General features: G+C 54.2%; 1 protein-coding gene across 5 annotated transcripts; it reads left to right on the top strand.

The window, feature by feature from the left end:
• Window positions 1-217: 217 nt before the first annotated feature.
• Window positions 218-27,990, top strand: PLEKHM2 (pleckstrin homology and RUN domain containing M2). Of its 5 annotated transcripts, XM_064470014.1 has the most exons (21): window positions 218-645; window positions 12,604-12,710; window positions 12,866-12,975; window positions 13,908-14,007; window positions 14,558-14,645; window positions 15,130-15,316; window positions 16,959-17,087; window positions 17,477-17,536; window positions 20,161-20,395; window positions 21,553-22,332; window positions 22,594-22,663; window positions 22,751-22,841; window positions 23,165-23,229; window positions 23,575-23,663; window positions 24,218-24,350; window positions 24,438-24,628; window positions 24,906-24,971; window positions 25,719-25,878; window positions 26,083-26,262; window positions 26,347-26,463; window positions 26,837-27,990. In XM_064470014.1, the coding sequence occupies exons 1-21, from the start codon at window positions 586-588 to the stop codon at window positions 26,972-26,974; spliced, it is 3,156 nt and encodes a 1,051-aa protein (XP_064326084.1). In that variant the 5' UTR covers window positions 218-585; the 3' UTR covers window positions 26,975-27,990. The 5 variants fall into 5 exon arrangements, with proteins under 5 accessions (XP_064326084.1, XP_064326087.1, XP_064326085.1 ...); XM_064470015.1 differs by lacking the exon at window positions 16,959-17,087 and having other exon boundaries at window positions 225-645; XM_064470017.1 differs by lacking the exons at window positions 16,959-17,087; window positions 17,477-17,536 and having other exon boundaries at window positions 224-645.
• The last annotated feature ends 6 nt before the right edge of the window (window positions 27,991-27,996 follow it).

The following is a 27,996-nucleotide window of genomic DNA, read 5'->3' as shown; positions in this document are numbered from 1 at the left end:
ATCTCCCCCCACATCTCCCTCAGTGTCCCCAGCGCCATCTCCCCCCACACCCCCTCACTGAGCCCAGGTCCCTGAGGCACCCAGCGCCACCTCCCCTCCCGTCCCTCACTGCCTCATGAGGGACCCAGCGCCATTCCCCGCCCCTCCCGCCGCCTCCGCGGGGACCCGCGGGCGCCATTCGGGGCGGGAGCCGGCGGCCCGGCGGGGCGGTCCCCGGTGCCGGCTGCTGGGGGCGGGCAGCGCCGTTCCCCTCCCTCCCGCCTGACCTCAGTTCCTGGCGGAGCTCGGTGCCCGTCACGAGTGCGGCCCCGCTCCGCTCCTTCCTCTCCGCGGGGCCCCGTTCGCCTCCGCGCCCGCCGCGGGGGGCCCCGGCGCGGCCATGGCGCGCTGAGCGGCGGCGGAGGCCGCCACCCCGCAGCCGGCGGGCCGGGCCGGGGCCGGGCCGGGGCAACCGGCAGGACGGAGCCGGCCGGCGGGGGGCGGCGGGGCGGCGAGCGGGCCCGGCGGGCGGGCCGGCACTCGGCCTCCGCCGGGCGGGCGCGGCGGCGGGCGGCGGCGGCGGCGGCGGCGGCGGGCGGCGGCGCCATGGAGCCGGAGGAGGTGAAAGACCGCATCCTGGAGAACATCTCCCTCTCCGTCAAGAAGGTGGGCGGTGGGAGCCCCGGTGTGGGGCTGGGGTGGCCCTGGAGACATCCCCCCCCACCTCTGCCGGGGCCGTGGGGCTGGGGACAGCCCCGGGGACCCCTCTGCTCTGGGCTAGGGGACGCTCCTGGGGACCCGCCGGACATAGTCCACCAGCAGAGGTGTGGGGCTGAGGGACGGTCCCTAGGGACACACCACCACCCGCAAGGCAGAGCGCTGGGGACACCCCAGGGACACTGGGTGACTCTTCGGGACAGGAGCATGGCGTCAAGGCCACCCCGCCACCCCCTCTGCCCGCGGCAGGGGACACCTCTAGGGATTCCGCTGTAGGTTTGGGGATGTCCCCAGAGAACCCCTGTGCTGGGGATGTGAGCTTGGAGGCATCCTTTTTGCTGGTGCCATGGGACGCACCAGAGGCACCCCTGGGGATGTGGGGTCACCCCCTGGCCCGCCCTGCCAAAGGAACACTGCCAGGGTCACCCCCAGGAGGCCCTGTCTCTGGTGGTTGAGATATACTGGGGTTCCCCCCAGGGTTCCCCCTTTTCACCGGTTTCTTTCTCCTGTGGACAGGACTGGGGGGATCCTGGTGGGATCCCTTTTCCTGGGGCTGCGCGGTGGGGGGATGTGGATGAGTCCGGCATGCAGCCCTCTTTCCAGAAGCCCTCCCACCAGCCAGGCCTATGCTGCGGGGGGCGCAGGTTGGATGGGCAGGGCCTGGAAGGGTCTCCCTCCGCATGGACATGGGGCACGTGTGGTTCTTACCTGTGTGTTGGCCGTGCCCTGGTCTGTGCCCTCAAAATGAGGGCTCTGAAGATGTGTGTCATCATACCTGGTCTCTCACCTTGTCCTTCTGCTTGCCACTCATTTCTCCTGGCCCCTCAGCATCTTCTGCCGGTGAGAGTGTGTCTTAAAGCCCATCCCTTTGGTGGGGAGTGTCTGCATGCCGGCACAGAGGGGACCAGGACGCTGGAGTCTGTTTGGGGTGGTCACAGGAGTTGCAGGGACGTGCTGGAAGTTTTGGGTTGGGCCACATGTCCTGCCTGGGCTGCATGTGAGCTCCAGCCATCTTTGAGAAAGAACGCAGGCTCTGTTTGAGGAGGTAAAGGGAGTCTTGTTTCAGTTCTCATCACAAGTTTGGGGGTAAAGGAGGATTTCTGGACTTGCTGACATTTCTCCAGTTGTTGGGTTTCCTCTATGGAACAGGAGTTTTCCTGTGATCTGCAATGTGTCCTGACACAGATTCATCCATGAAAACTTGTCTTACAAAGACCATCGCAAGTGAGTTCCTGGCACTACTGAGGAAGGGATGGCCTGACATTGCCTCTGGGATGTAGGATGGATGTGCAAACCTTTCCCAGCTTTTCTCTTTTCTTCCATGGGTGACCCTGTCCTCTGGCCTCTCACCTTTCTGTCCTCTAAAAATTACGGATAAACTTTTATCTACCTGGAAATCAGTGGATGCTCAGCCTGCTCCAACCTCTGTTACGACACTCTGCAGCGCTACTGCCTCGGTTTCCCCATGCGTATAAGGATATACTACTTCCTACACAGGATTCATTGGACGTAATTTATTTGCATTCAGAAAATCCTTGGGGATCCCAGTTGGAAATGCTATAAAATCAACATGGTGGTTATTTTAATTATTACTGTACTTGAACAGGACTCCTCATCAACTACAGCTCTGCCAACACACCTCTGCCTAGAACTGCCTCAGTCTCTGCCAACTCCTGTTTTGGTCCAGTGGTGAAGAGGGATTTGGGGGTTTTTTCAGTGCTGCTGCTTTTGCTTTCCTGTTTAGTTCAGAGCGAGAAAGCTCACGGAGACGTAGGAACCTATGTGCGACTTCAGGCTGACAGACTTATCTATTATACCCTGCCAGTGAAACCAAACTCGGCCACATGGTAAAAGTCCAGCACTGGCACATCCCGGCTTTTTACCCCCGGGATGCAGTTCTCCTTTCTCAGGGACATCGCTCCCCTTCCATCCCTGATATTCAGCCCTGAAGTCACTGTTATTTCTCTTTTTCTCTGTGTTAGTGGGAAGAGTAAGGTAGTAGGCTAAGGGAGGAGCAGGTACACCCTTCCCACGCCCTGGCTGCGCGCTGGGAAATCCTGCTCTTGTTCGTCCTCCTCTCCCTACCTCTGATTCCGTCTTGAGCAACTGCTCATCGCTGGGATTGTGTCATGGGGCGTGGAGGAGTTTTCCAAGTATCTTGCCTCTGATTTCAAAAGCTTCCTAGCTGTGTAGGTTGCTCGCTCCTTACTTTCACCATCGCTGCAGGTTTGAGTGGTGGAGCGGAGGGTTTGGATGAGGCTGTGGTGATGTGCACACCTTGCCGCACCACTTTTTGGCCAGATGATGATAGGTTTTCTTTTCTTAGCTTCAGACCCAAAGACAAGTTTGTGGACTCTCAGCAGTCTGGGACTGTAAGTCAGACGTTATTTTAGAAGACAGCCAGAACTAAACCCCACCTTGAGACTGGGTAAACTGGGACAAACCACCACTGAAGGCTGAAGTATCTGGTTACAATGTCAGGCTTTGAGCAGAAGCAGCAGCAAAAATACCTTATTTTCACCGAGTGGCCTAGGGAAAACTATCCAGACGCTTGTCAGCTTCCCTCTGGTGGCAGCAGCACAGCCTTGGGCAGGGTTTGTGCCACAGGGACCTGTGGCTGTGACTTCACCTGGCTGTGACCAGTTTCTCTAGGGTGCTTCTGAATTACAGGGGTGGGAGGTCAGCACAAGCAGTGAGCAAATTCTGTACAAATCAACAGCAAAGATAATGCTTCGATCACAGTTGAATCCCTCAAACCCCAGTGAACAGGACTGTTTCTCTCTTATTTTCCTAGAAATATATGAGGGATGGAGCACAGCTAGAAAAGGTAGGGCTGCAAACCTGCTTGGGGAGGGTAATTACAAACCAGTGTGATACCCAAGTGCCAGATCTGGATCATTCACGTACTTCACCCATATCTCAGATCAGCAGTAGCTTTGCCATTGACTGCAGAGGTGTGAGACCGGGCCTCGACTGCAGAGAGAGAGGCAGAACATCTAATTTAGACACCCAATAAATTGTCCTCTGCAGCTGGAGAGATGTCAAGAGACTGCTGCTCTTGGTGGCTTCAGGAGAGGTTGGGAGGGCTCAGCCGTAGGGAGTTGGGTCCCCACTTCAATTCCAGCACCCATCCAAGGGAATTGTGAGCATTGTGTTAATTTCCCATCTACAGCTTGTCCTCTCTGTCCTCCCTGGGAGACACAAATTAATTCAGAGGGTAGTGCTTGCTGCTCTGATTATGTGGACAGTCTGATGCCACAGAGCTTGTTCCTCTGTCTCGTGACCTATTCTTTTCCCCTTTCCCATCCAGTGCTCCCTCACCCTGCTTTCTGCTAAGAGGGCTGTGCTCCAGCACAAAGTACTGTGCAAACTGATGCCTGACCCTTTTTTTCTTTCTTTCTACTTTTTTTTTAAAGAATTAGGGTTTTATTGAGGCAGAAGGCTGGGGATGGGCACGTTATGGCTCAGTGTGCATTCACCACTTTCTGTGCATCCCCTTCCCAGTAGGGTACAGACCCTTGTTCACCTAAGTGCTTGTTTTCTTCTAGTAGGGGTTACTGTGCACGGCCGCAGCAGGATGAGCGCTGTCTCCTGGTGCCTCCCAGTTTGAACCCTTGCCATGATAAGCATGCTAGAAATGCCAACAGCTTCACATCCATCCGTGGCCAACCATCTCCTGGTAGCTAAGAGCTATCACAGGTGACTTGGTCCACGCTGAAGCTGGTAGCATAGATGTTTTGTATTCTCATGTGGGATTTCCATGCCCTCCTGGACATGGCAGCAGGTTAAAGATTTATTGCTGTCCTGCTTGTGATTAGGTGGTGAAGATGCAAAGTCCTTAAACAGTGCTCATTGTTGGCAATTCCAGGAGCTAAACTTAAAATCAGAAAAGAGATCAGAATCCAAGATTTGGGGGCCCTTCTCTGTTTTTCAGGCTTTCCTGCTGGCTTTGAAGGACACGCATTCCTATGAACTCTAGAGCAGCTGATCCTTGGTGCATGTCAATCAGGTGGAGCGATGTTTTTTGCCGATGTTGCAGGAGTTCTTGCCAAAAGCTCTGGATCTGCTCTGGTTATGCATGACTTTGGGAAGGTTTCCATTTCCCCCACAGTGAATTAATGCTGTGCCTTTGCTGCGTGTCTCCAGATCAGATTTTCAGCCCTGTACCAGTGAAATGTCTTTGCAGTGCCCCGGGCTCCCTGAGCTCTGCCTTGCAGCATCTCTGCTTCTCCTGCACAGTGAGGGAGGGTAGATATGGGGATGACTTAGTGCCCCCATGACCTGGAGAGGAGCAAGTAGCACTGCAGTGGAGCATCCCTCCTCCCTCAAATAATGTAGGGAATTGCTCATCTCCAGCTGGGTGGATTTATTTAGCCCAGCGGCTGTGATGCAGAGGTAGCAATTCTGGAGATGTGAAAATAGCCAAATAGCAACTTGCTTTCTGCGTCCCATCGAGGGGCACCTCGCTTGCTTTAATACCACAGGGGTTTTTATCTCTACCAGGGTATTTCCTCTCAGTCATGTTTGCTCCAGGCCACATCCTCTGATGCTGTGGGGAGCATGCAGCAGGGATCGACATCGGTACGTGCACTCCTCTCCCCTTGGCAGTCCTGGCATGTCCCTTTGCCGCATGGGCCAGGTTTGCCAGACTGCCAGAACCCCACAGCCGAAGCTAGCAGTAATCTTGCAGAGCTTGTAAGTTGGCCATGAAGACACAAGGGTCACTGAGGTGCTTTAAGAAGTCTGTGAATGCTTGCAGCTTGCATGTTTTGGTGGTCCTCTAAGGGCTTTGCCACTGTTTGACAAGTGAACAAAGCCATTTGCTGTGGTTCTGCTGAGATTGCAGCCTTACTTGAGTATTTCAAGGTTTATCTCTTCTGAAACTCTTGATGCTGCATCCTGACACAGGCCTGGTGATGATAAGAGGTTCATCATCCGCAGTTGCAAGGGCATTGGATTCTGCGGGTACCTAAATGGCTGTTGTCTCTTCGTACCCAGAGGAGGTGTTTCTCAAAACCAGCTCTGGATCTTCTGGTGGGCAAGGCCATCATAGCCTTCTGGGGATTAAAAAAATCCTGTTTGTTCTCCTACTAATACTAAGCATTTTCTGGGAGAGCAGTTGGTTTAGGAGGATGAATTGCAGCAGTGGGTTTTGTATGAGGAGCTGAAGCAATGCCTCTGAGCCTGTCTGCCTCCGATTGCACAATGTCAGCGGCTGTTGAGCGATTTCAGCTTTCCCCACTTCTGATGTCCTGGTCCAAGAGGAGAAACTGAAATAACTGTGAGCCAGAGACTTGATTGATGGGGAGGGATTCAAAGCTAGCGTGTGAGTAAGCAGCAGCTATCTGGAACAGCAGCACTGTTACCAAGACTTGCAGGGCACAAGCACCCTGTGCTCACTTTTTCTGGTGTGTTTACCAACCAGACTTGTTTTTTCCTTCCCATGAAATCTGCTTTTTCTGTTGTGCCGAGCATATGACCTTTCCGTCTGCCTTCAGCAAGCACGGGGATCCTATTCCACAGGCAGCCACCTCCATGCCCGTCCCCTACTCCATGTGCTATGCTCACCGTGACAGAGGAGCGAGATGCTCCATGCGACTTGCAAGATGTCACCACTGGAAAAAATCCTGTCCTTGGCTGAGCCATGCACAGGTCCACCCTGCTGCAAGGTTTGCTGCTCAGAAATAACGAAGGAAAGCCCTGCAAAAACCTTGAGGGTGTGGGAGCTGACGAGTCTACGTGTCCCAGGAGGTGACAGCCTTGCTGGCGCTGGGTTGCAAATGCTTCAGAGCTCTGCATTTCCAGGCATGGAGCATCTTTGCTGTGGGTTTCAGCTTCATCTGTTTCAGGCTCCTGTCTCTGCACATCACAAGCATGCTCTCTTTCTCTCCAGGCTGCTCCAACATCACTCGTGGTGCCTTTATCATGCCGATACCCTGAGCATGCAGATGTATTTCATTGGGAAAGCCGCAAGATCCAGGCAAGGTGTGCCGAGTCTGGGATGGGAAGCTGAGCGCTGAGGCTGGTGCTGGATTGGAAGCTTGTTGTAAGAAATGTTGAGTCAGATCATGTATGCCACCTCCAAAACATCCTGCTAGAGCTGAAGTTTTAGGGCTTTGTATTATACAAGTGTACAAGAGAGAGTAACACCCCTGCCTTGAAATTCAGCCTGCTTTTATGGGTGTTATGGAAGACTAGGGGTTTTCCAGGCAGAGTAGTTCAGCCTCCTCTTTATCCATTTGCCACAGAATGTCTCTACTCCCCTGAGCAGGTGTGAGAGTGCTGGTTCTTATGTGTCTGTCCTGTCCCTTCCCATTGCCTCTTCCCTTGGGGTTGAGCTGCCATTGCTTGCTCAGGACAAGATCAGTCATCTGCTGCCTTTTTTTTGTGCTTCCTCAAGCTCCAGGCTTGCTCCTGAAGTTGCTCAGCTCCGGGTGCAGCCCCAGACTGAGCACCAAGACCCAGAGCTGGCTTCTTAATCAGCATTTTTTAAATCACATCATTAGACAGCTTTGCAAGCTGCTTTCACAGGAAACCATATGGATTTGCTCATGCTGCAGAGGGTTATTCTGGCTGTGCAGTCCAGTAAGTAACATGCCACCATCCTTGTCCAGTCGTGCAGCGTGGTGGAAAAGCAGGTGCTGGGAGGAGGCTTGGGAAGGGTTTTGGGTCTAGCAAAGGGTTTACATCTCCAGCTGCCTGCCTGGATGGCTCACAAAATACTGCCCTCAGAGAAAACCACCTTGATAGCTTGGAGAAGGTGTCTTTCCAGCCACTGGGGAAGATGGTGAGAGGACAGGAATTGAGGCTGAAAAAAGGCTGCTGCAGTTTCTGTTATGTTTTGGCTGTCCACATGCTGCTTTCTGGTACTGCTTTTGTTTGCATTCCTGCAGCTGGGGAAAACCTCTCACCAGTCCGTGTGCTGTGGGTGGGAAAATGGGTTTTCAGGCGCTTCTTGCCTTTCCCATGCAGCAAGCACTGTGGTTAGGGAGCCGGAGGAATGCAAAGGGTGCCTGACTGGGCTGTTTGCTTTTCTTTCACTGTGTTTGTCCTGCCTGGGAATTACCAAGCAGAACAAGGAAAAGTAACTTGGTGTTGGAAAGCTGCTAGTGAAACATCTGCAGGCCAGATTTGTGGCGGCAAGATGGAGATTTGGTTGGGTTGTAGCCAGCCGTGAACAGGTCAGGAGGCTATATTTCAGTAAGGTTGTAGAAATACTGGAGAGATTTCAAAGGAGAGCCACAAGATTTGGAGAATGGACTTCACAGTGTGGCTGCCTGATTGTTTTTTGGCATCTCTTGCAACACAGGACCTCTGCAAATAGGCCTGGAGAGCTTCATGCTCATTGAGAATGGGTGCAATTAGTAGGCTATAAAATTGTGCAAGGAACATCCTTTCTCCTGCAGGCCAGAGCAGGGTGTGGTGTATCGCTGCAAAGAAAAAAATCAACTAGTGATTGATAAACAGCAGTTAAATCCACCTTCTCCTCAATGGGGGCGAGGTGCGATTGTTAGGAGCACAAACCCCATGTTCCCTTCAGTGCAAACCAGCTCTTTGTCCCCTTTGGACAAATGCCCTTCTGCTCTGCTTTCTTAAGTGTGTCTAACTCACCAGCCTCGAGTGTTTGGGCTTTGTAACCAGTTTACTGAAGCAGGTTTTGTCCCATGCTGCTGCAATACCAGTGCTCAGACCCAGCTGGGGCTGCAGAGTGGTCTCGGTGAGTGGCGGGGATGCCTTCTGCATGCCGACGACGCTTATTTTGGCCACAGGAATGTCTATAAATAGCCCCGGGTCAGGGCTCGAGGCGTTCACCGTGCCCCATACGAGTCCTCTGTCTGAGCCAGCCTCCAATCCTTCTGGTTTTGGAGAGGAGATCAGGGGGAGAGCACCTCTCTGGAAAACCGAGAGACGGCCAATGTCGGTTTTGGTTAATGCTTTTCAACCTTATTGCTTGCCTCCTCGGTTTTCCCCGGCTCCAGCCCGGCTCGCTGCCCAGGTATAGCAGGGAGCTGCTTTGTGGATCCTTCATAAAGTTTGGTCGCCACCTCCCAAACAGGTCTGTCTGCCACTCTGTGATTAGGGAGAGGTTGGCTTCAAATTATTCATCTGTGTTTTATAGCGATTTACAGGAGAGAAGTAAACACCCCATACAAATGCCATTTTTTCAGGGCAGTGCCGCATCACCCCTGCCTGAGCTGTGCACGATCAGGGCCAGATGCTGGGACTGTCCATGGTCTGTGCCTCTGCACCAAGATGCTTGAGGTCTTAATTCCTACAGATTTTGGGCAAGGTGGATCTTGGAGCAGGCCAGCAGGCCTTTGGGAAATGATGCAACTGGATTTTGTTCCCTGACTGGGAAAGCTGTTTCACCGTACCTTTCCTCTGTGTCTTCACTCTTCTTCCCAAGCTGAAAATATCTCCCCATCAGCTTTTGCAAGTTGCAGGCTTTCGCCACCCTCGCTGTAGGCATGACTCCACCCAGGAGATCCCAAGGCTTGTTCTGTCTTGTTTCCTCCTTGGAAACGTGGTAGCTCAGTGAGGTTTCACCCAGTCTCTCCTGCTGACCTCTTTTTGGGGCTTGTGCTCCGGCAAGCTGTGCACGTCCTTTGCTTAGGGCTGTAAGCCATTGGCCCTGTTTATTTTGGAGGGATGCTGGAAACAGCACCACCCCTTGACACAGCACCACCTGGGGAACGTGGTGGCACATCTTTGTGCCTGCAAGTAGGAACGAGTCCTTGGTGCGCTTCCCTGTGACCAACACACCCTAAAATGCCATGACTTGGAGTACCCAAATCCAAATCTGAAACTGCTGAGCGCGCGTTTCTGGCTCGCAGGGTCCCCACGTGCACAGGGCTGGCACGACCTCGTGACTCAGAGCTAAGCACAGTCACACCAGCTCGGTCCCTGCCTCCTGGTGTTGCAGAGGGGCAAACTTGAGCCTTTTGGGGTAGGTTTGCTCTGGACATCGCTATAGGGCTGGGTTTTCCAGCAGCTTCCCCAGGAAGGGGGTACAGGGAAGGGGTAGCTGGTTTGTGCAGGGCAGGGGCTGCGTGCGCCTTGCAGAGCAGCTAAAAGTAACACCAACTCTTAATATAATGCAGAACGAGCCCTTCAAAACCTGGATCCCTTCATAGGGGGAAGATCTGGCTTTTCTAGGGAAGAGAAGTCTGTTTTTCAGAAATTTCCCTGGTGCTTATTAATGTTCAGAGATGTTGAGATGAGACAACCACTGTTTGCTAATGGTTTGCATCCTCTGACGATGGGAGCAGGTCAGTGTCCATGTAGCAACAGAGAAGGTTGGGAGCTGTGAACTGGCCTTAGGAAGGACTGTAACAAAGTTCTAAGTTATTTTTGGAGAAGGAAGGAAAGAAAAAAGAGGAAATGCTTCTATTTGCTCATCTCTTTGCTGGCCAAGGTTGGAGTCTCTCTGTCATGGGGAAATCCTCCAGTTGGTGGCACAGACAGGCTCCAAGTTCCCTCCAAGACAACCTCCCCGAGCTGTGTGTGCAGAGCTGGCTGAGTGGCTCCTTTTTTTAGTGGTAAGCTAATGTAGGGCCTGGTTATTTTTGTTTTCCCCTAGCTGTCTCCCACAGATGTGTTTCCTCAAGGGAGCACAGAGCCTGCTGAAACACCCAGGACATGAACTCTCCTCCAAGGGTGCCCCAGCCCTCTGCAGAGGCAACAGCCTCGTTGGGACAAGCTGCGGATTTCTGCCTTCAGAATCTGGCTCGTGTCCCATATGGCTTTGCTTCCTGCCTCAGTTTCCCCAAAAATGGGATATTTTAGTGATCTCCAGACAGCTTTTGGAGAGCATCCCCCATGGCTCCATCTGTCCGCTGCCAGAGGGATACGACTCTGAATTATGATTTGTATCTTCTTATAGTGTCCTTGCTGCAGGAATGAGCTTTAAACACTGGCTGCAGGTAGCTCCTGAAATAGTTCTTGAATAGTGGGATTTTAGGGCGTTCTTCTCCCTGCTTGCGTGTGGGCTGCCTATTAATAGTGTAAATCTTCTGGGACAGCTTCGTCCCAAAAATGGGTAAGAACTGCTGAGCTGAAATGCTTCGGGTCTCACCTGGGTGTTGTGAAAAAGTCTGTGTGTTGCCAGAGCACCCATGGGTGGCTCTGCAAACAGAACGTTATTGCATATTTCCTTCCCTAGGGGACTTACCTTCTGGACTAGATGGGACAGGGACAGGCTGAACTACACCATGCAATCGGATGAGGGAATTTGGCTGGATTATTCTGTCTCAGCAGTTCTTTCCCACGTAAGGGCTGAGACCTGCTCCGTGCAGGAACAGGCCTGGCTCTCCCGTCTTTCCCAAGAACTCCAGAGAGAGTCAAGGCCTTCAAGCCAGGAGGGTGTTGGAGCTGAATATATTCATGCTTTTAAGAGGGTTGTTGGGAACAGTGTCCCAGGTGCCGTGAGGTGTTCTCTGTCCCCCTGATAACGTCTACATTGAGGTTGAATGATTTTTCTAAAGGAGCCTCTCTCGCCTGAGTAATAATTCAGGAGGTGAAACCAGTTTCTGGGGACAGGTCAGACTCAACAAGCACAATGTCATCAAGGTTTTTATTTTTAAATCTACCATCTAACTGGCGATGTTTGGCAAAGACATATCGGGCCACCAAAATAACGTACGTACAGGTGATGCGGTGTCAAGGATCAGCTGAACCATGCTTGTTTGTCACCAGCCAGAGCAAACAAACGTGGCATATACAGCTAAGATTACATCCTGGGTGAGTAATCTCTCTGCCTGAATGCCAAGTGTATGTGAGATGGGGACCTAAATAGATCTGTAAGCTCCAGAGGCAGGAGGCGGCTGGAGGGTCAGCTGGGAAGCGATATAGGATTTGGGTGTAAGGGGATTTCTAGGATTTCTAGCAGGTTTTGCAGCAATTTACACTGCATCAAGCCTCTGAGGGCTGTTGTCAGCAGAGCACGGGGCCAGCACTGGCTTCAGAGCTAACTTTGCAGCTGTGAATGGGTTAACTGAGGATGAATCAAACCATCCTGACTTCTGAGAGAGTGGCAGCTACGTGCTGTGATGCGTTGTAGCGATGTAGCCTCACCCCAGCAGAAGCAAAGGGCTCGGGGTTAATTGAGCTGCCTTTGTCCCATATGCACGTGCCTCCGTCTGTATCTGCACTGCCCTCTGCACCCTCCGAGTCCCCGCTGCTGTGCGGCCAGGCAATCTGTACCAGCCTGTGTTTGAAAGTCTGGGGCAGCTCTCAGCTGCCTGGCATCAATACCCAGCATCGCGACGGTCACTCGAGCTGCCTGTGACAAGAAAACCTCTGTTCTCTTCCCAGGATGCTGAAACTGGGCTGAGGTTTCACATAGATTTAGCCCAGAACGTGCGTGCTGCAAGAATGAGGCTCTTGGACGCCGAGCATCTTTTTTACCTGGAAGAAACATCTCTCCTGAACTAGGGTTTCCCATGGCAAGACCCTGAGACCAAGGAGGGGACTCGTCCATGGCAGAGCCAGGAACAGAGCCCAGAGCCCTGATTTATTTCTGTTCTGAACCGCTTTGCGATGGCTGCACTGCTGCAGAGGAACCACCAAAACCCCGCTGTAGTGTTAGCTCTAAAGGAGGAGGCTGTGCAGCTCAGCCCGCCTGCTCGACAGACAAGGAAGCTGGTTGCGCAGCTGTGGCCACGCTGCCAGCACGTCTCTGAAAAGTGCACGAATCTTTGTGGGTGGGGTTCTCCCTATGAGTTACTGCCTTTAGGATACTCTTAAAACCAATTGCTACACCCTGTAAGTAACCTGAACCAAGGTTTAGCAAGCTGAGAGATTAAAAAAAGCTATTTAATGCTGGCTGTGAGTGTGTTGGCATGTCCATCTGCCTCCTCAGTGGGCTGTAGAAGGGTGTTTCACCCATCCCGTCTCATCTTTTTGCAGCTGCAGAGCTACTTTGCTGCCTGTGAAGACGAGACGCCGGCCATCAGAAACCATGACAAGGTCCTGCAGCGGCTCTGCGAACATCTGGACCATGCTCTGCTCTATGGGTAAGTGTGGAGCCTGCCTCTGGGCTGCTGGGATGCTTTTTGCCGTGCTTTGCCTAGCATGTAGCTTCAGCACAGGGAAGCCATCTAGGCGATGACTGGGATGGAGATAACGAAGTCCTTGCTTAACCTTCCTCTCGGCTTCTTTCTTCTTCCAGCCTGCAAGACCTTTCCTCGGGCTACTGGGTGCTGGTCGTTCACTTCACCCGCCGGGAAGCCATCAAACAGATAGAAGTGCTTCAGCACGTGGCCACCAACCTGGGACGCAGTGAGTATTCGCAGACGCTGCCCCGGCTCTGAGGGCAAACCTTGGTTTGGGGACTTCTGGCAGGAGGCCCAGGCGGGTTGTGCTGGCTGTGTGTTCAAGGGCTGGAGCTGCAGGCGGATTGAGGGAGCCAGCAGGCAGCTCTCCCCTGAGTCCAGGTTGCTTTGCCCGGGCCAAGGAGGTGGGAGTCCTGCTGTAACCTCATGACGACTCTAGAGATAATTGCACCATGTCTCAGGATTGGGTGTTTGGTCAGAGACGTAGCTCTGCTTCTTCTGCTGTGAAACCAAAGTGATCTGCTGGGCTGTGCTCTCAGGAGGGGTTTCTGGCAGATGGGAGGCATCACCTCTCTCGCTGTAGCTGTCGTTTGCGTGACGCTGCTTCTCCCCTGCTGCGAGTTATCTGTAGTGGATGTTTGGGACCATCGAGGCCGCTTTTGATGCAGGACAGTGCCCAGAGACCTCCTCTCTGCCTGATTATTCCAACACCCCTTCATCTCCCAAGCCCCGTACTGGTGAGAGCGGAGCTGAGCGCAGACTCCACCATCACCTCTCTCTGCACCAGAATTTGTGTAATATCTCAAATTGCACCTGTGCTGATTCAGAGCGATTCTCCCTCCATCTCTCCTGTCTCCTGATCCCTGCTGGAAATGCCAGCTGGCCTCCCTTCTCGCTGCAGAGACACAGTTGTGTCTCTGCTTCACAACCAGCTACCATGCAGTCTCTTTTCCCACTCCGAATCACCAATCTGCTCCTTCATCTCCCACTGACATTTCTTCCCCACAGATTTCCCCAATGGTCAATTGCTCCCCTGAAAATGACACAAATGTGAATGAATGATCTGACACGTTTTAACTGATTTGTGATTATTTCCAGGCTTGATTCGCTTCTCAGCTGTTTCCCCACAGATAAATCTCTTTGCTGCTTCCTTTTCAGGCCGGGCATGGCTGTACCTAGCACTCAACGAAAACTCCTTGGAGAGCTATTTGAGGCTGTTCCAGGAGAACCTAAGCCTGCTGCACAAGTACTATGTCAAGTGAGTATCCCAGCTTATTCTCGTTTGGGCACTGGTTGGCATTCCTTCTCGTCAGAAGCGAGCCCTAATTTGCCAGTGGGGAACGAGCAGTTGGTCAGTGTCTGACCTTTCCTTATGGGTTTTGCAGAGGTTTTGTGTGACTAATGTAGAGGTCCCAGATGTGGGCACACTGTCCTATATAAGAGGGCTTGCAAGCATCTCTCCTAGTTACTACTTTTACTCCCAGTCCCAGATGTACCCTTTATATTCTTCCATGTTTTCCAAGAAGCTGTTGAGTTCTTGTCCAGGGACTCAGCTCTGGTGGATGCGTGGAAATCTGGCTGTAGCTCGGTTTGGGGACAGCATGTAGTGGATGCCCAACTGCTCTGAGCCACACATATCTGCCCTTAAGTTCTGCCATTGCTCTTGGGAAGAGGAAGATAGGCTCACAGCTCTGAGGCTGTTTATGCAGCAGCTCAGAGACACGCCACCAAGAAAACAGAAGAGTGCTTGTAGCTGTTTCTTCTCTTTCCTACATCTCTAAAGCTCTTCTGTTTTACCCATGCTGCAGGAACGCCCTGGTTTGCAGTCATGATCATCTGACCTTGTTCTTAACGCTGGTGTCTGGGCTGGAGTTCATCCGCTTTGACTTGGATCTGGTGAGCATTTTATCTGTCTTGACTCTGGGAGAGCGGGTATGTGGAGCATGGGGAGTCCTGGGTGTCACAGGTCCCACCGCTTGGTCTGGGGTGTACCTTCTTGTTGGTCTTCAGCTGAAAACATGAAGCTACCACTTTTAGGAAAGGTTCTAGGCTGGTGTCGTTGGAGATCCAGCTCAGTTATTCCTCGACACTGTTCAGAAGAGGAACAAGGCAGGTGTGGGGAAGCCAGCTGCGGGGCAGATTGGTGGGGATAAAGGAGTTGAGCTCTGCAAGTGTGGTATGAAATGCTGGCGTCCTTCCAGGTAAACACAAAGCCACTGGCTAACCCTTGGTGTCGCAGTGGAGCTGTTGGGTTCCCTCTGAAAGGCAGCAGAAACGGACAGTCAGAGGGCATTCAAGGACAGCCCCATCATTTCAAGTGTGCTAACAGCTCTGTGCAGTGACTCAGGGCCAGACTCACCCCATGCTCTCTGCTCTGCAGGACGCTCCTTACCTGGATCTGGCCCCATACATGCCAGATTACTACAAACCTCAGTACCTGCTAGACTTTGAGGACCGCCTGCCCAGCTCTGTGCACGGCTCAGACAGCCTGTCCCTCAACTCCTTCAACTCGGTCACCTCCACCAACCTGGAATGGGACGACAGCGCTATTGCTCCATCCAGTGAAGGTCAGTGGTTTTTGGCAACGGGTGCGGTCAGGGCTCCGTGCTCCCACACCTCCTTTGCTGAGCTGCTGCACCGGACGAGACGCCGAGTGAGGTAGCGAATGATGGGCTGGAAGAGACCAAAGCAAGAGACCCAGCAGTTAGGCTGTGAGTCCCTCCCGTCTTGCCTTGGGAAGTGCTGGGATTTAAGCTGTGGACAGCCCCTTCACCTCAGACCAGGAGAGGACTTCCCATGCTAGTCACCTCAGGCCACGTTTCCATCCTGGGGGGGGTGTTTTAGCAAGAACTGGAGAAATCTCCCCATGGAGTGAAAATCGTATCTGTATCTGAACGTGGCTTCCAGTTCAGAGCAGGCACACAGGGCTGCAGAGGACCTTTTTTAACTGCTTCTTTTGCAGTCCAAGGACCCAAATACGCTGGAGATGGTGGGGAATAGTTTCCAGAGTCTTTCCTCCATGTCTGCAGTCTGAGGGAAAGGCAGCCAGGGGTCTCAGAGGTGTTGGTTTTTTATCTCTTTATACATCTTAACTTGAGCAGTCTGAGAAGTTGTCATACTCACCCTCTTATCCCTATCAGAGAGGGCTGGGTGGTGTTCCTGATGAACTGAGAAGACGCGTACCTTTTGCCTGCCCCCTTAACCTGCTTCAGACTGGAGCAGGAAGCTCTTACACTGCAGGAATCACGTTCACATGAAGGACCACAGGCAGCATGTTCTTATAAAGGACCAGCTCTGCAGCTGCTGTTCCTAATCCAAAATATGTTGGCCCTGTTCCTTTCTTGATGTCAGTTTGAACAAAGCAAGATCAGGGGATTCTGGAGTAGATGGGGTGATGCGTGCTGTTAATTGGATACAGTGAATCCAGGACTGAGTCCGCAAATGGATGAGTTTCCTCTGAGACAAGGGTCTGCCAGTTGTCTTTTATGTGCAAGACAAACTGCAGACGTTAAAGGTGCTGAGAAGGAACAGCCTGGGATGGGTGTTAGTGTCGTTTCAGTAAAGGGCTTTGAAGCGCAGCACTGCTTTGGGCTCACTGCAGCATCTGAGCTCATGCTGTAAGCGTGAAAGGGTTTGATTTTGGGAACTTGCTTATGCCAAACCTCCAGCATGCCAGGTAAGTTGGAGACAACACAAGGAGCCTAGCAATAGAAGTCACAGGAAGAAGCTTCTCTGTCCCCAGATGTTTGGCATAAGCAGCTGTTTTGGTGCTGCTGCACCCCCTGGGCTTGTATTCCTGTTCCTTCCTCAGCAGAACACATCTTGGTGCCAGCGCACCTCCTGCCTGTCCCTAATGACTGGGCAAGGGCTATCACTTGGGTTTGGCCATGCTCTCCAGCCTGTCTGGTGGATGGAAGCTTAATGCTGAAGGGAAAAAGGGTTTGGAGTAGAGATCTGGGAGATTTTGGAGCTAGATCTTGGTTTTAGCATCGCCACAAGCTATTCTGTTGTGTCTGGGCAGCGGTTGTCATCTGTGTCTCAGTTTCCCCGTGCATAGAGGGGTTTGGTGCTGGTGTAGAAATGCCATCCCCTGCTGCAGGACCAGGATGGTGGAGGTGTTGCAGCCCTGGAGAGCGGGCATTGCCACTGTTCCTCTGGTGTGGAGGAATTCAACTTCAATAACTATTTCACTGCTCGTCAGTTCAACAGGAGCACCTTGCTACCCTGGGAGTGTAGGTGGAGCTGGGGTTTTTAGGATCGGAGGACAAGTTTTTCCCTTTAATCAGACCCCTGGCTTTGCAAACATTAATGGGTCAAACATCACAGTATCTATGGGAGGTGAGCGTGAAGTGGGGAAACTGAGGCACGGAGCGATTAAATTGCTTCCCGGGGGATCCCTGATTAGGTACAGAAGCCCTGGATGACACCTACCATTTTCTGTTTTAACTTCCCAGCAGCTTGCATAATGGGGCCTTCATCCTCCTCTGGCCCCATTGTAGCTCCCATAACATAAACACCCAGCAGAAACAACCCTTAGTGCAGCTGGTTTCCATTTGCATCCATGTTCCCTAACTATTTTTTCATGCGTTTCAAATACCGGTGCAAAATTGTTTTGTTTCTCTCCTTTCCCATCTCCCCCCCCAAATCCCCTTCGTACTCTCCCCTGTCCCCCCTCCCTCCCCACTACTTGTATTTCTAATCCTGAGTTTTATCCCTCGTTTTTGTAGATTATGATTTTGGAGATGTCTTTCCAGCAATGCAGACCATGCCCAGCAGAGACTGGGAAGGTGGGACATACTCATCTGTTACAACATTTTGGTTTTCTCTCTGCATTGCTGCCACCTGAAGCTTGCTGCATGCTCCCCGGTTCATTTCTTTAACAAGCAGCCACATCTTGATGGAATTCGGTAGAGGCAGAAAGGAGCGGAAAAGATCCCCCCAGGTGGGAGGTTGTGTGTCTCATCTGTAAGACCAGGTGCAAAGCTTTCCCCGACTCGTGGCATATGTGGGCACGCTCACCTGGTTGTACATCCCGGAGCAGAGGGCTGTTCTCCTGCCTCTGACGATGCCTCCGTGTCTTCTAGACGTGTCTGCCCCAGCACTTGGCATAGCAGATGCAAGGCTGGAGCTTCAAGTGCAGTGCTGTGGCTGCTCGACACGTTACAGCCAGTGTTGATAAAGGAGCCTTTATACCAGGTTACCAAAGAAAAGCTGCAAAATCGCCCCCACCACGAAGCTGGCGGGCAGGGATCTGTGGCCATGCAAAATGAGCGTGACCGTGCCAGCTGACCTTACGCTGTAGATTTCCTCTCTGGGGTAAAGCATGCAGGGTGCTGACTGGAAAACTGATCCACCTTCATTGATTTCCTGAAAGCCTGGGAAAGCAGCTAAATTAATTACACTTTCTTTAATTTTGGGCCTTTTGCAGGGATTACTTTGGGAGGTTTTGTTTATCTTGGATCCTGCTCTCCTGTATCAAAACATCTCTCCTGAACCCACAACATCCAGCACATCACTGTGCTGTTTGGGTCACTACACTTTTTTTAAGCTTTATTTTACCACTTTTAGACACAACTTGTCAACTATGTCTAGCCTTTACGGTCACAAGCAGATGCTCATTTTATAGGAACTTGTTCTCCTTCCTCCACATGACTATTATGGGAGTAGGAGACCTCTCTGCTTTACCCCTGGAGGAAATATACCCACACTCTGACCTTTGCAGCTAGAAGCTGGATGGAGCCTTGGGTCTGAGTTGCCTTGGCTGGTACCACCTGAATATTTGGAGAAATTCTGCCTGAATTCCATGTGGATGGCTCTTGGGCTCTAACACTCCCTCTCATCTTCTTTCTTACCCCATGCACAGAGATGCTCACAGAGATGGTTTGACGTGTCCCTGAAGCTTGAGTGTACACTTAGAGGGTACAAATGACGTTTCCAAACCCAACACCAGGCGAGCAATGTAACCGTGGGTGTTGGGTGCAGGCTGGGAGAAGCCAAGGGATGCCGGGGGCAGATCCCTGCGGCTTTCGAGGAGGCACGCACAGCTCCCGTGTGCAGGTGCCGGTGTGATCCACCGCTGCTCTGGGCTGGGTTACGGTGTGCTGAGCAAACCTCGGCCATAGCAAAGTTTTCATCGTAACCCCCGCCAGGTTAGCTTACTGATGCATTCCTTGCTGTTTGTACTCGGAGCAAGAGGTTAAGAAAGTTGAGGCAGTTCCCCGTTTTCAGCAAACGCATTTAGAGTAAAATTCTGTAGTTTGGACACAGATGGTTTTGTCTCAACAGAACCAGCAGGGTTTAGGCAAAATAAGTTATATTAGTTTTGGTGATACAGGCTAGAAGCCTGGGCTGAAATTGCTTTTAATTGTTTTATTTTCCCTTTAATGTAGATATGTAAAATCTACCTGATTTACTTCCCTTCACAGGGTTCACACCCTGCACGCTGCAGGGCAGGCATTTCAGCAGGAACAAAGCAGCATTTTGAAATCAGCCATCACAAAACAGCCTTTATTAGATTTTTATAAGAGGTTTCATTTTGCTACTCAAAACCTACGCCCCTGAATCAGTCTGCCAGGGCTGTGGTTTCTTTCAGGGAGGGGCCTCCCTGCCTAGCAAGAGGTTTCTAGCTGGCTTTGGAAATGAAGGGTGCTGGAGAAGAGAAGGGCATGGGTAACCTTCCTTTAACCATGACTTTGTGGATCGATAACTCCGAGCATGACTCCTGTAGCCCTTCTCCACTGCTCCTTTTCCCTCTGAAAACTAACATGGGCCAAGCCAGTTGTGCTACAACCTGCCTGTGCAGCCTGCCGTCCTTGAACCCTGGTGAATGCTGTGACGCCCCCCACCACACTTCCAGCCCCCCGTGTGTGTCTTGTGCAAGCAGAGGAAAGCAGCCGGCTCCGTGAGGATCGGTGCCTTACGGGCTGGCTCAGTTTCTGCCGTTCTAACCGAGCAAGCATCTTCCTAAGACCCAGTAACAGGGGAGAAGCAGCAATGTGGGGCAGCACCCTCTTTAGCTTGTGTCATCTTGCTAAGGAGCACTGTGGCCCTAGAACCCCTCAAGTTCCTCCCCAAGGATGCTACCTCTACTTCTTAATCCGGCTGCTGACTCCTGGGTGACCAAGCTGTTATTTCCAGGCATTGTCTAAATTGCAGCGGGTGCAAAATGCAGAGCGATGCTGGGTCGTGTGCTGGCCTCTCTGTCCCTCCTCGCAAAGAGCCTGCTGCCTGCAGCAATCTCTGAAGCTAAGCTGGTCCAACAGCGCTCTGCCAGTGGCCGGGATGGTGTCACTATGAGCGGTATGGTGACCACGTAGTGCCCCGAGCCCCCAGCACGCAGCTTTGCTTAATTTGAGTTGCTCCAGATGCCCAAGCTGACATTAATCCCTCTCTTCCCTTTTTGTCTTTGCAGATGGAGACCTCACGGACACGCTCAGCTGCCCACGCTCCACCGCCTCGGAGGCAAACGGCAGCAAGGCCTCTGTGAAGAGCCCAACGCAGCGCTACAACCCCTTCAACGAGGAGAAAGCCGATGTGCTGTCCTCCACCGAGACCACGCCAGTGCACACAGCTTCCCAGGAGAAAGCAGAAGCCACCCCTGAGGGAACAGACCAGTCTGAGAGCTGCACAGAGCTGGAGGTCATCAGGTAGGGACAGAGTAGCCTGGACTGGAAACGTGCCCCTGAGTGTCATCTCTTACCAGAGGCTGATGATGTGCCACCCCTTCTAGCCCAATGGAGAGAGCATCTGTGGTGTAGCCTTTATTCAATCATGTGAAAGTGGTTTTATGCCTTCAGACACCAACTGATGCTCTGTAGGTATCAACAGAGCTGGTCCCTTGGGTCTGTAGTGCTACAGGCTGGCTCCACATACACATCTTTGCCTGATAGCCTGTATTGGAGAGCTCAGAGGAAGCCGTGAGCTTTTATTCGAAGCTTTCTCCAGCTGGTGGCAGGTTTGCAGCAACTCTGGGTCTCACATCTTCTCTCCCGTCCTTCCTCTTGTTTGTCAATGAGCCATGGCTAAGCCTGTTGAGGGAGATGCCTCTGCAGACCTGCTGGCCTGTGTTTGACTCTTGCAGAGGAGATCCCCGGGGGTCCCTTGGGGCCCTTAAACCCAGACAAAGAGCTCAAGGCTCTGTCTACTCAAACCCAGGGATGGGGACACCCAAAACCAGCCCAGCAGGCCTGTGCTTTGTTCTTGCACCCAGTTTTTCCTGGGAGGAGCAGAGGAGCTGGGTTACACGACACCTGAGAGCAAGGAACACACGGGAAGGGGAGCACTGTGCTCGCTTCCTAAACAAGAGTGACCTGGCAGCAGTTCCTGTGTCATGGGAGGCCTGAACACTTTCACAGCCAGCATCCTGGTGTGCCGTTCTTCTGGAGCAAGCTCCAGCCTGCATCTCCCTCTTCTGGCAGGCGGGGACACAGCATTCCTACATCCTCTTGAAACCTCCCTTCTCAGCATCTTGCTCTCAGACAGGGATTTCTCCCACGCCACTTCAGCTCCGCATCCATTTGTGATCCCCTTTGTAGCCAAAATAATACATGCAGCAGCCGATGCCTGTTTTCTTTTTTGGATAGGTAGGAAACTGTGTCCATACCCTGCTTTTCTTGTGACAGCTGGCATGGAGACGGGGGCTCTGTGTGGCCGCACATTGAATGATGTTCTTGATATAAGAATTTCTCTGCAACAGTGAAAACTGCAAAGGAAGGCGGTTGGGAAAGGGTGGGACTCCTCTCTGTATTGCAAAAGTTTAAGCTGACACAGGTGAGTGACATCTCTATTGGTCTCTCACATGCAGGTTAGCCAAGAAGAAGAAAACGGGCAAGAAGAAGAAAGCAAAGCCTGAGGAGCCGGTGAACACCCCTGCGCCCGTAGTGCCTGAGACGCAGCAGGCCAGTGGGGACAGCGGTGTGAACGGGCTGAGTGACAGAGAAGACCCGCAGAGAGACGACGATCCCGCTGGCCCGGCTGGTGAGCCGAGCCCGAGCGGGCAGGAGGAGGGTCGCGAGCGCTCTGCCCTCAGCCAGATGGCTTTACGCATCCCTGAGATGAAGGACACGTCCATGGAGAGCATGGGGCAGCCACTGAGCAAGGTGATGGACAGGCTTAACGGGCAGCTGGACCCGGGTGGCTGGAATGCCCCCCACGAGCCCCCCGGGCAGTCCTTTCGGACTGGCACGCCAGGGGAGACCCCAGATGGATCGTCCTCTGGCGAGTTTAGCAAGGGGATTTCAGCCCCCATGGACTTCTACCGCTTTACCATTGAGAGTCCAAACACTGCTGCACCAGGTGGTGGCCACCATGACACTCCAGGGCCTTGCCAACCGCCACATGTTTCTGGTAGCCCTGAGGCTCCTGAAGAAGAAGAAAGCGGAGAGGGAGAAGCAGTTGGGGCAGTAGAGGAGTCTGGAGGGGCGAGTGACGAACCCCAAACTGGCCAGACAGAAACTGCCAACCCCCAGGCTCTCCATGAGCCAAAGAAGGAGCAGCCCAGCCCTTCCCCGAGCAGTGCCGAGGACTCTGGTGTGGAGGAAGGGCAGGGCAGCCCTTCAGAGCTGACGCATCCCTCCGAGTTCAGGTGAGGCTGGGTTTTGCTCAGCAGGGAGAGCATCTTCCAAACAATCTTGAGCTCAAGCTGTCACTTTTCTCTTTGTCATCTGTCTGGGGGGCAAAGCCCATCCTTTTCCAGGATGAAGATGAGGCACAAGGGGTCAGGAGAAGGTTTTGGGTGGCCAACAGGTGTCCAAGTCATGGACAAGTTCAGTAAGGAAGGGGATTGCCCTTCCTGGCCTCATCCAGCCCCACCTCCATGTCCCTCCTCTACTGTCTCTCTTCACAGGGTGGATAACAACCATCTGCTCTTGCTGATGATCCACGTCTTTCGGGAGAACGAGGAACAGTTGTTCAGGGTAAGGTGGTCAGCACTGGTCTCCCACGAAGGACCAGCTCTGTGCCTGCATCAGCTGCGGGCTGATTGCTTTTTTCTCTCCACACAGATGATCCGAATGAGCACCGGGCACATGGAAGGGAACCTGCAGCTGATCTACGTGCTGCTGACAGATTGCTACGTGTACCTGATCCGGAAAGGTATCCCATCCTGATAGCCTCTGTGCTCTGCTGCAGGGAGGGAGGCTTGCTTGATCCATGGCTTGCCCATAAGGGCACCGTAGCTCACTACCTTCACTGCCAGCTCCTGCCAGTTCCCTCATGTCCCCCAGAGCAGTGGCAGTCACAGTAGGGAGCTCGGTTTTTGTCCCCCAAGAAGTCCTGGGACACGTGTCCCACAGCTCCGTGCTGCCTGGGACACGGCTTGGTTTACAGGTCCATCGCTGCTGCTGCGCGGTGGCCCCGATCCGAGCAGCGCCGGGGTCCTTTGCCCCCCTTCACTTGGCTCTTTGTGTCTGTGCCAGGGGCAGCAGAGAAGCCGTACATGGTGGAGGAGGCCGTTTCCTATAACGAGCTGGACTACATTTCGGTGAGTGCAGCCTGGGTTGGGTCAGCCCTCCTGGGGGGAGCAGGAGGTGGGTAAGGGGGTCGGTCCTCACCTCTCTGGCCGCAGGGGTGTCAGGAGGATCACGGTGGGGTGTCTCTCTGGGGCTCTCTGTCCCCAAGGAGCATTTTGGCCAGTGAAACTTTTGAGGCTGAGAGAATTGACCCCCCCTCAAACGCCACCTCTGTGGATGCCCAGCTTGCTTGTATCTTCACATGGGCAGCAGAGCAACCACTGACCTTCTCACCCGGGGCCAGAAGCCAGGTTCAGTCCTGCTTCGCTGCCCCTCGTCCCCCGCCTGGCTTCCTTAACTGGTCCTATGTGGCACAGGTTGGGCTGGATCAGCAGACGGTGACTCTGGTGTGCACCAATCGGAGGAAGCAGTTCCTGCTCGACACCGCAGATGTGGCTCTCACCGAGTAAGCAGGGACTGGGCGGCGAACCGTGGCACTTCCCTCCCGCGGTGCGGGACCGCTGGCCAGCACCTTGCGCTCCCGGCGTGACTCGGGGAATGCAGGAGCCTCTGGTGACAGCCCTTCACGACAAAGTCCTGCTACCAGAGAGGGTTTGGGGCTTGGTTTGATGCCACTGGCCAAACCCTGCAGGCACCAGGCGATGCAGGCTGCATGTCCTTTGTGTCTCTCGGGACGAGTAGGGACGAGGTCTTGAGTTTCAAGGCACATCCTCAGGTCTCTCTGTGTGTTGTCAGCTCAGGGAGGTGACCTCTTTAGGGCCTGGATGGTCATACTGGAGTCTGTGCTGAGATGGGTGTCCATCTCCCGGTCTCACCCATCTCTTCCTTGGAGCTCTGATTGCAACCCTCATCCCCTTTGGTCTGCAGGCTGATTTCAAGACCCTTTGGTCTGGAAGACCAGAGGCCCACGATGAAGGGAAGCCCCTTTGGCACAAAAGCATGTGAGGGAAACGGGGCTGTTTGCCCTGGCCTCATCAGAGATTTCTGTCTCCCTCCCAGGTTCTTCCTGGTATCCTTGAAGTCAGCCATGATCAAAGGGTGCCGGGAGCCCCCGTACCCCAGTATCCTCACGGATGCCACCATGGAGAAACTGGCGCTCGCAAAGTTCGTGGCCCAGGAGTCCAAGTGTGAGGTGAGTTTGGATATCGCAGCCATTGCTACCTGTGGCGGAGGCTCGGGGAGGCTCCCTCCCGCTGATTTCTCCACCTGATTCTCACAGGCCTGCGATGTGGTTGTGCGTTTCTACGGCCTCGTTCACTGGGAAGACCCCATGGACGAGGCGCTGGGACCCGCCAACACTAGCTACACCTCTGCTGAAAACGCGGTCACCAAGGACGGCATCCTGCACTACAAGGCGGGGACCTCCTACCTGGGCAAGGAGCAGTGGAAGACCTGCTTCGTGGTGCTCAGGTGGGCACTGAGGCTGTGGGTCGGGGCTGGGGTCAGCCGGGGCTCGGCAGAGAAGGCGCTGGGACCAGTTTGCTGCCTGGGAGATGGAGAGGATCCATCTTGTCACCTGGGAGGCTAAAGCCATGGGTTGTGGCTGCCCAGCAGCAGGAATGCCACCCCACAGGACCGCGTGGTGGGAGGGCAGGGCAGGAGTGGTTGCGGGACCGAAGGCAGAGGGTGTTGGTGCAGTTGCCGAAGCTGAGCTGACTCCAGTTACCACCTCTTTCATCTTCGGCAGCAACGGGATCTTGTACCAGTACCCGGACCGCACGGACGTCACTCCTCTGCTCTCCATCAACATGGGGTAAGCGGCTGGTAGGATGTAGCGCCCAGATTCGGCGGGGATCTGGGGATCAGGAGCTCCGTGCGATGCTCAGGGAGGTCTTTCAGGGCAAATCATCGCAGAATCCCAGACTGGCGGGGGTTGGCAGGGCCCCCTGGAGCTCACCCCGTCCCACCCCTGCTGGAGCAGGCACCCCCAGAGCAGGGGCACAGGGCCGCGTCCAGGCGGGGGGTGAATGTCTCCAGGGAAGGGACCCCACAGCCTCTCTGGGCAGCCTGTGCCCCTGCTCTGGCACCCGCACAGGGAAGGGGTTTGGCCTCATGTTCAGGGGGAACTTCCCGTGCTCCAACTTAAAAAATCAAGATCTCGTCCATGCCACAGGACTTCCTGCTTGCTCCTGGCTGGGCGCAGATGCCTGTTTGCTTTGGCTCCAGTGCATGTTGCTGGAGGTGGGCTCATTTCCTCCTGGTTTGGCGTGCCAAGCCCACCCTTTGATGGGGATTTGGCATCTGAAGGGCTGACGTACCCCTCCGAGAGCCACGCTGGGCGACCTCCACAAACCCACCATGCTCAACTCCAGCTCTACCACGATGTGCGGAGACAGAGGGCACCCTTGGAGCAACGGCAGGGGATGTCACAGATGGGAAATGAGTGCTTGGCGGGGGGAAGGGGAAGATGTGCAGCACAGGGAGGGCGGATGGAGGCTGTTTTCAGGCTAGCACTGGCCGGTCTGTCCTGCTGATCTCCATCCTCCCCCCTCTCTCCCAGCGGCGAGCAGTGCGGGGGATGCCGGCGCTCCAACACCACCGACAGGCCCCACTCCTTCCAGGTGATCTTGACAGACCGGCCGTCCCTGGAGCTGAGTGCTGAGAACGAGGAAGACATGGCGGACTGGATGCAGTACTTCTGCCAGGCTGTCTCCAAAGGGGTGAGCCAGGGATGGGCCCCCAAACGTGGATGCATTGACCCCCTCCTTCGCTCAGAGCCCCTCTGGGGCCCAGAGCTGCCGACAGGAGCGGGATGTCTGGCAGGGATGGAGCAGGCAGTTTTCTCCTGAGCCAGGAGGGCTTCCCCATGGGGCACCCCATGGAGATGGGGCTCCTTCATACCAGATTTCCCCCACCCCGTGCAGGTGATTCCCCAGGGTGTTGCCCCTACGCCTTGCGTCCCCTGTTGCCTCGTGCTGACGGACGAGAAGGCTTTCACCTGCCACGAGGACTGCCAGACAAGCTTCTTCCGCTCGCTGGGCACCGTGGAGCTGACGGACATCACCGCCATCTCCACAGAGGCTGGCAAGGAGTACTGTATCTTGGTGAGCGTGGTGCTTCGGGGCTGGGCGGCCCAGGGCTGGGCGAGGACCGCGGTGGTAACGCCCGGCCTCTCTCTTGATGTGTAGGAGTTTGCTCAGGATCGCAAGCAGTTCCTGCCCCCCTGGGTCCTCTATTTTAGTTGCACTACAGAACTGGAGAGGTTCCTCTCGGCACTGAACACCGCGTGGAGGAACATCTACCAGGTAAGCGTGCGAGGCTGCCTCACTCCCTTCCTCCAGAGGGGAAGCGTGAGTGGGGCCAGCCCCCTCCGAGGAAGGAGGGAGTGAATTTTTCCCTGCAGGGTGAACCCAGCTTTCCCGTGAAGGGCAGGAGATCCGTGGAGCTCCTCCGTGTCCGTATAATTGGGAAATGTGGGAGTCCCTGGGCAAGGCGGGCCATGAGCATCTGGGGCTGCCAAGGGCAGTGGGGAGGAACGTGGGTCAGCCCCATCCCCCTCTGTCACCCATATTTATGACACAGGTGACTTCGCCGTCTGGTTTTGAGGTGGTTTTACAGCAAGGGGTGGAAGCGGCTGTCTTTTGTTCCCCTCCTGCCTTCCTCACACAACTGTTTCAGGTTGACCTCCTGCACAAGGCCATTCTGGATGCTGCTGTCAAGAAGAAATGCGAGGACGCTCAGAGCCTCATCGACAGCGCCTGGCAGCGCAGCGACAGCCTCTGCCGCGGGCGAGCGGAGCGGGACCCCTGGTGTTAACCCTGACCGGGGGGAAGGACACCCGACGGGGGCCCATATTTGGAGAGCAGGGCCTGTACCCGGCTGCCCCCCAGCCAGCCGGCACCCAAACCCTCCTGCCATCGCTCGGTCCCCACCAGGAGCATGCCTGCAGGCGTGGACCCCGCACCCCCATCCCCACCACGATCCCCACCGAGTCGGGGATAGCCCAGTGTGTTTTGGGGAGCAGCCGGACGCTTCACCATGCTGGAGGCGAGGCCGAGCTCGAGCCTGCACCCTCCTCCTCATCCAGCTGCCATGGGGCAAAATAATTTTGCCCTTCACGGAATAATATCGTGCTAGCAGTGGGGCGGGGGGAGCGGGGTGGGCTGGGGATGAGCGTCCCCCCATGGCGGCGGGGAGCGGGACTGAGGACTTGTTCATTTTAGAACAGGGTAGGGGCGCGGAGGTGGCGAGATGGGAACACTAAATCGCTACCATGCATGTTTTCTCCTTGCTAATACAATCACCAAGTACGGCACCGCTTCGCCTCCTCCTTCTCCTAGCATCTCTCAGGGCCAGGAGATCTCGCCTGGGGCCTCCGGACATCACAAAACCACTCCCCAGCCCGTTGATGAGATTTGAGGGCAAGGACTGGGGCCAAAAATGTGGCCTTGAACATCCTGACGTGGTTTTAGGAGATCTCAGAAGCCAGTCTGAGGTTTGGGCGCTGGCCCCCTGTGCTGGGGGAGGGAAGAGATCGAGTCCCATGTTATTCAGGTGTCCCAAGGGCTGGTGTCACACGGCTGCCACCAAACGCGTCCCCGTCTCCTCGGCTCGCTGCGTCCGGGGCCAGTGAGGACCCACCGCCGCTTGCCCTCCGCAGCGAGCCCTTTGGGGCACAACGCCGGCTTTTAAATAATAATAATCTGGAGACCTTCTCATGTAATATATGTTCACGGGGCCTTTTTCTGGGAGGAAACATACGTGACTGAATGTATATGTATATACATCTGCTTCCTTTCCCCCTCCCCAAATAAATACTCGTTGGTAATTCAGATTTG

The sequence above is a fragment of the Phalacrocorax carbo genome, chromosome 20 (assembly GCF_963921805.1).
Source record: "Phalacrocorax carbo chromosome 20, bPhaCar2.1, whole genome shotgun sequence".
Lineage (NCBI taxonomy): Eukaryota > Metazoa > Chordata > Aves > Suliformes > Phalacrocoracidae > Phalacrocorax > Phalacrocorax carbo.
Note: the sequence above shows the minus strand (reverse complement) of the source record. Positions and strands in the feature narration are given on the sequence as shown.

Coding starts and splice junctions, on each gene's coding strand:
- PLEKHM2 (XM_064470014.1), top strand. CDS start 586: ATGGAGCCGGAGGAGGTGAAAGACCGCATCCTGGAGAACATCTCCCTC. Junction 22,664..22,750: donor ACGAGGAACAGTTGTTCAGG/GTAAGGTGGTCA, acceptor CTCTCCACACAG/ATGATCCGAATGAGCACCGG. Junction 23,230..23,574: donor ACGAGCTGGACTACATTTCG/GTGAGTGCAGCC, acceptor TATGTGGCACAG/GTTGGGCTGGATCAGCAGAC.